The sequence below is a fragment of the Mangifera indica genome, chromosome 11, assembly GCF_011075055.1.
Source record: "Mangifera indica cultivar Alphonso chromosome 11, CATAS_Mindica_2.1, whole genome shotgun sequence".
In the NCBI taxonomy this organism is placed as follows: Eukaryota; Viridiplantae; Streptophyta; class Magnoliopsida; order Sapindales; family Anacardiaceae; genus Mangifera; species Mangifera indica.
The window spans coordinates 11,369,708-11,375,686 of record NC_058147.1 but is presented as its reverse complement, the minus strand read 5'-3'; the positions used below and the strand labels follow the sequence as shown (position 1 = coordinate 11,375,686).

Sequence of the window (5,979 nt, the reverse complement as noted above, 5' to 3'; positions counted from 1 at the left end):
TGATATTACGTTTAGTGACTAATAAATTTATTTATAAGACAAAAATATTTATCATTGATATTATATATAGTATCCAGTAAATATAGCTGTAATGATAAAAATATTCATTTTTAATATTATATTTAGTAACTGATAAATATTATTATAATGATATAAAGATTCATCATTGAAATTATATTTAGTGACTAGAAATATTGATATTACATGGGGATATTTATAGTTGTTATTATTTTCAATAAGTAGAAACATTGTTTTAGCAAAGAAACTATTTATTGTTGTTGCTATTTTTAATGATAGATTTACACCTTGTATTTATATTAACGTTATGACTTTTTTTCCGGATCATTAATACTTGTAACATGGAAAGATATAACAACAGATAATAACAAGATTTTTTTAGTAATTAAAACTCTTTAATAATGGATTATAGATTTTTAATAACCATTTTACTGTTTATTAAAATCATTTTTTTTGAAGTGAACTAAACTGAGCTAGTTGTTTTGAGAGGAGCTTGTCAAGTATAAGTCTAAGTCTGAACTTGACTCTTTTAAGCCGAAAAGAAGGGTGAGAGGAAGGAGAAATGTTTGACAGTTGAGAGGAGAGAAAGAGAAATGTAATTTAGGGGTAGTATAATAATTCAAATTCTTTATTTTGTGTCCTATCCCATTTTTTATTATCCGCATTAGATGTGGGGTACAAAATTTGATAAAATGTGATTTAAGGTCAATCTTTCGGTGGGTCAATGCAAATCACTCTTATATATTATTTTCCTTTTTGTTTAGTGACTAGAAATGTTGAAATTACACAAGGATGTTTATCGTTGTTATTGTTTTTAATAATTAAAATTATTGTTTTAATAAGAAAATTATTTATTGTTATTACTATTTCTAATAATGAGATATACATCTGGTTGTTTCTATTAATTTTTAAGTTTTTTATTTTAAATCGTTTATATTTTTAACAAGAGAAGATATAATAAAAAATAATGACAATGTTTTTTTAAGTAATTAAAACTCTTTAATAATGGGCTATAATTTCTTAATAACCATTTTACTCTTTGTTAAAGTTTTTTTTTTTTTTTTTAAGAGCTTGTCAAATATAATTCTACAGTACTCTTTTAAGCCAAAAGGAAGGGTGAGAGGAAGGAGAAATGTTTGACAGCTGAGCGGGGAGAAAGAGAAATGCAATTTAGGGGTAGTATAATAATTCAAATTCTTTATTCTGTGTCCTATCCCATTTGTAATTATCCGCGTGAGATTTGGGGTAAAAAATTTGATGAAAAGTGACTTAAGGTCAATCTTTCGGTGGGTCAATGTAAATCACTCTCATATATTATTTTCCTTCTCCTACGTAGTTCCCATTTTATCACCCGTCTTCATTTTCAAAACAATGGAGAAATACTTTTTTAATTCCAAAGCCTGCATGTTTCATTTCCTTCTTTGGTTTCAATGTCTTCAATGGATGTTCATCTCAGCCTGGTCAGGTTTTCAATCAGATGATGGACTCGTTTTGCTTCATTTCAAGCATCGCATAACTCAGGATCCTCTCCACATAATGAGATCCTGGAATAATTCTGTCCATTTCTGCAATTGGACTGGTGTTACCTGTAGTGCAAGTAATGGAAGAGTCACAATGTTGAAGTTGAAATCGCAAAAGTTGGCTGGATCGATGCCACCTTCTATTGGAAACCTTTCATCTCTTGCTGTTATCGACCTTCGAAACAATAATTTCTTTGGTAAGGTCCCTCAAGAAATAGGCCGCTTAAAGCATCTGCAGACTCTCAACTTGTCTAACAATTACTTTTCCGGGAGTATTCCAACTAATTTATCTCGTTGCGAAAATCTTGGAATTTTCGGAGCTAATCACAACGAGTTTATTGGGCAGATTCCGGACAAGCTTAGTTCCTTGTCGAAACTGGAATACCTAGGCCTCACAGGTAACAATCTTACAGGAAGAATTCCAGCTTGGATAGGTAATTTATCTTCTCTTTTCTTACTCTCACTTGCACAGAATAATTTACAAGGAGAGATACCTAAGGAACTAGGACAGCTATCAGCCTTGAGATTTTTTCAACTTTCTATGAATAATCTATCTGGCACCATCCCTAGTTCAATTTATAATCTCTCTACTATTGACACTTTTGCTGTGACTCAAAACCAGCTGCATGGGCGGCTGCCTTCAGATGTTGGTCTCACTCTCCCTAATCTTAAAGCTTTTGCTGGCGGTATTAACTATTTTACAGGAAGTATTCCTCAGTCATTGTCAAATGCTTCCAATCTTGCTTTCATTGATTTTACTGATAATGGTCTCACTGGGAATGTTCCTGAAAGTCTTGGAAGCTTGCGAGGTCTAATTAGGCTTAACTTTGACAATAATAGACTTGGAATGGGGGAAAATGATGAATTGAAGTTTTTGTCTGTCATGGCTAATTGCACTGATCTTCAAGTGTTGGGCCTTTATAATAATGGTATTGGTGGAAAGTTGCCTAATTCCATAGGAAACATTTCAACCCAATTGCAAATTTTTGATTTTGGGGCGAATATGTTTCATGGAAATATCCCTGTTGAGCTTGGAAATCTAGTAAACCTAAATTTATTGTCATTGGAAGAAAACAACTTGGCTGGCAATGTTCCTGAAGCTATTGGGAGTCTCCACAAGCTAGAAGAATTTTATTTATACTCTAATAAGTTTTCTGGATTACTCCCATCCTCACTTGGCAATTTGACTAAATTAATTACTCTTCTTTTGTACAGCAATGAATTTGAGGGAAGCATACCTCCAAGTCTTGGAAGGTGTCAAAAATTGCAAGCATTGCATTTATCTAATAATAGTCTAAATGGCACCATACCCAAAGAAGTTGTCAGTCTTTCCTCCATTTCAATTTATTTGGGTTTGTCTAATAATTTTTTGACTGGCTCACTACCAACGGAAGTGAGTAACTTGAAAAATCTCGTAGAGTTGGATGTATCCAAGAACAAATTATCTGGTGAAATTCCTAGTGGCCTTGATAGCTGTATTAGTTTGGAACGTCTGTACTTGGGAAGTAACATGTTTGGAGGGACTATACCTGAATCTTTGAAAAGCTTAAGGGGTTTAGAGGAATTAGATCTTTCATCTAATAACTTAACTGGCCAAATTCCTGAATTTTTTAGTCAACTTTCATCTCTCAAGTATCTCAATCTTTCATATAATAAACTTGAAGGTGAAGTACCCAAGGCAGGGATATTTGCAAATGCAAGTGCCAATATTTCACTTGTTGGAAATGGCAAGCTTTGTGGTGGTGTTCCAAAACTACTTCTACCTATATGCTCAACCAAAGTTTCTAAAAAGCATATTAATAAAAAGGTAGTAATTTCAACAACAATTGGTGTCACAGGTGCATTTCTGTTGTTGATTTCTTTTGTTACATACTATAAAAGGAAATCATCACAGCCAAGTTCCACTGCATCTTTGATTGACAGCCAACTACGTCTGTCCTACTCTGACATTTTAAGAGCAACTGACAACTTTTCTAATGCAAATTTGCTTGGTGTGGGTAGCTTCGGTTCCGTCTACAAAGGTACTCTTTCTAGTGAGGGAAAAATTGTTGCATTTAAAGTGTTAAAACTTCAAAATCAAAGAGCCTTAAAGAGTTTTATCGATGAATGCAATGCTTTGAAGAGTATAAGACATCGTAACATCGTTAAGATCATAACCGTTTGCTCAAGTGTTGATTATGAAGGTAATGACTTTAAATGTCTTGTTTTTGAGTTCATGCCTAATGGAAGTTTGGACAAGTGGCTACATTCGGTTCCTAACGAGCAACCTGGTGGAGTCAAGAACTTGACCTTTATGCAGAGACTAAATGTAGCAATTGATGTTGCTTCTGCATTCGATTATCTCCATAACCATAGTGAGATACCAATTGTGCATTGTGACCTCAAGCCAAGCAATGTGCTACTTGATGAAGATATGACAGCCCATGTTGGCGACTTTGGATTGTCCAAGTTTCTTTTTGAAGCATCAGATAATGTCTCGCAAAACCAAATAATATCAACTACTCTAAGAGGTTCTATTGGCTACATTCCTCCAGGTATTAATTTTTTCCTTCAATAATATAATTTAGTTCCAGTTCTTGATTATCATTTTGTAATCAAGTCACTCTTCTGAAAGTTTTAAAAATTTCTTGACTTTAAAATACCTTTTGACAGTAGAACTCAATATTTCCAATTTTACGTTTTAAAAATTTTAACAATAAAAAATGATAAAATTTTTACTTTTCAAAATTATTTTTCTATATTTCTCATGTATCTTATAAACCAATGAACTTCGTTAATTAAGAGCTTTTTATGCATACCCATGATTAAAGCTTTTATTCTCATACATAGGTTAGATTTATTACCCAAGTGTGTTATCCCTTTTCTCTCTATTTCTTCACTTTAATTCCTTCCTTGAATATCCTAATTAAGCCTATTTATTTTGTGTTTGACCAAATATTCTGCAACATATATCTTAGCCACTCGTAGATCAACTTATTGAAGATTTTATACAACATTAAGAAGTAGGCATTAGAACAAAATTGGAGATTCACTGAATCACAATGTAAATTTTTTGCTTGAAATTTTAAATTTAAATATTAATTTCTTTTGCATATTTCGAGTGTATTATATGTATTACTTTGAGGTTTTTCATTCTTTCTATGTTGATATCTTGTTGACCAATTTCGCACATTATAGAGTACGGGAATGGCCATGTTTCCAGGCTTGGAGACATATACAGCTACGGAATATTATTGTTGGAGTTGTTTACAGGTAAAAGACCAACAGATGAAATGTTTGAAGATGACTTAAACATTCATAAGTTCGTTTCAATGGCTTTTCCAAACCATGTTATGGACATTGCTGACCCATCACTGCTTTTTGAAGAAGAAAATGATGATGATAGAATAGAAGAATCCGTCGTTAGAAACTTTGATTCTCAAAGGAATAATCAAAAGAAAATGGATGAATTCTTGGTTCCAGTGCTGAAGGTCGGACTCACGTGTGCTGCAACATCACCAGGAGAGCGAATGAAGATGAATGATGTGGTCAACAAACTAAAAGCTATACAAGACTCATTTCTCAAGTCTAAGGATAGAAACAGGCGAAGGAGGAGGTAAATTCATTTAATTTCTCTCCTAATCCAAACATGGTGCACTTCTTAAATATTTCATGAACATGTACGGTTGTTTTGAAGTTGGTGTGGTTAAGGAACTATTTGCTGTTGCTTCTTGTGGCTGGTTTTCTCTTTGCTATTGTTTTCGTCCTGTTGGTCCATCTCTTGATTGCTTAGTTGGGTTGTTTGAAGTCTTGTTTATGATAAAGGCTATGATGAAGGCCTTTCTTGTGAGTTCCTTGTTTCCTGATGGCCCCTTGATCTCCTGGTCATTAAAAATTCTGAAGGCAGAAGTTGTGTTGCCCTCTTATTACTAGCTGGGCAGCTGCATTGATGTTTGCTGGATATTGTCTTTTAGGGAAGTTATTACGATGGTTTCGGTTTGTAGGAATCTTATTGTTGGCTGGACAGCTATGTTGATATTTGCTGGTTTTTAAAGGATGACTCGCTTGTGTTTTGGTGTGTTACTCCTTCCTTTTCTTTCTAGTTTAAGAAGGCTTAGAGAATATGGTTGTCGTTTTATCTTGTTTTATTGTACATGTATAAATAGATGCATATGGTTGCTTTTGTATGGTTGTAGATGTGTTTTGGGTTGGTTTGCTGATTAACCTTTGTGTGCAATTTACTTTCTTGTTTTCAATCTTGTTCTTGTTTCGCCAGATAGAAAGTAAAAGAGTGGTGTTTTTTGATTTTTTGTCCATCTTTTGAGCCAGGGCATGTCCTAGTTTTGGGTCTTGGTTGGTTGTTTGTTTGTTTTTGACTCTGTTGTTTCTATTGTTTTGGGCCTTTAGGTCTCTTTGCTTTATTCAATACATACTTATTTAGAAAAAAAAATTGCTTTGTTTT

The 5,979-nt window shown here is 33.4% G+C and overlaps 1 protein-coding gene across 1 annotated transcript; it reads left to right on the top strand.

Moving 5' to 3' along the window:
- Nucleotides 1–1,461: 1,461 nt before the first annotated feature.
- Nucleotides 1,462–5,137, top strand: LOC123228712 (probable LRR receptor-like serine/threonine-protein kinase At3g47570). Its single transcript, XM_044654183.1, has 2 exons — nt 1,462–4,072; nt 4,716–5,137. The coding sequence occupies exons 1-2, from the start codon at nt 1,462–1,464 to the stop codon at nt 5,135–5,137; spliced, it is 3,033 nt and encodes a 1,010-aa protein (XP_044510118.1).
- Nucleotides 5,138–5,979: the final 842 nt, after the last annotated feature.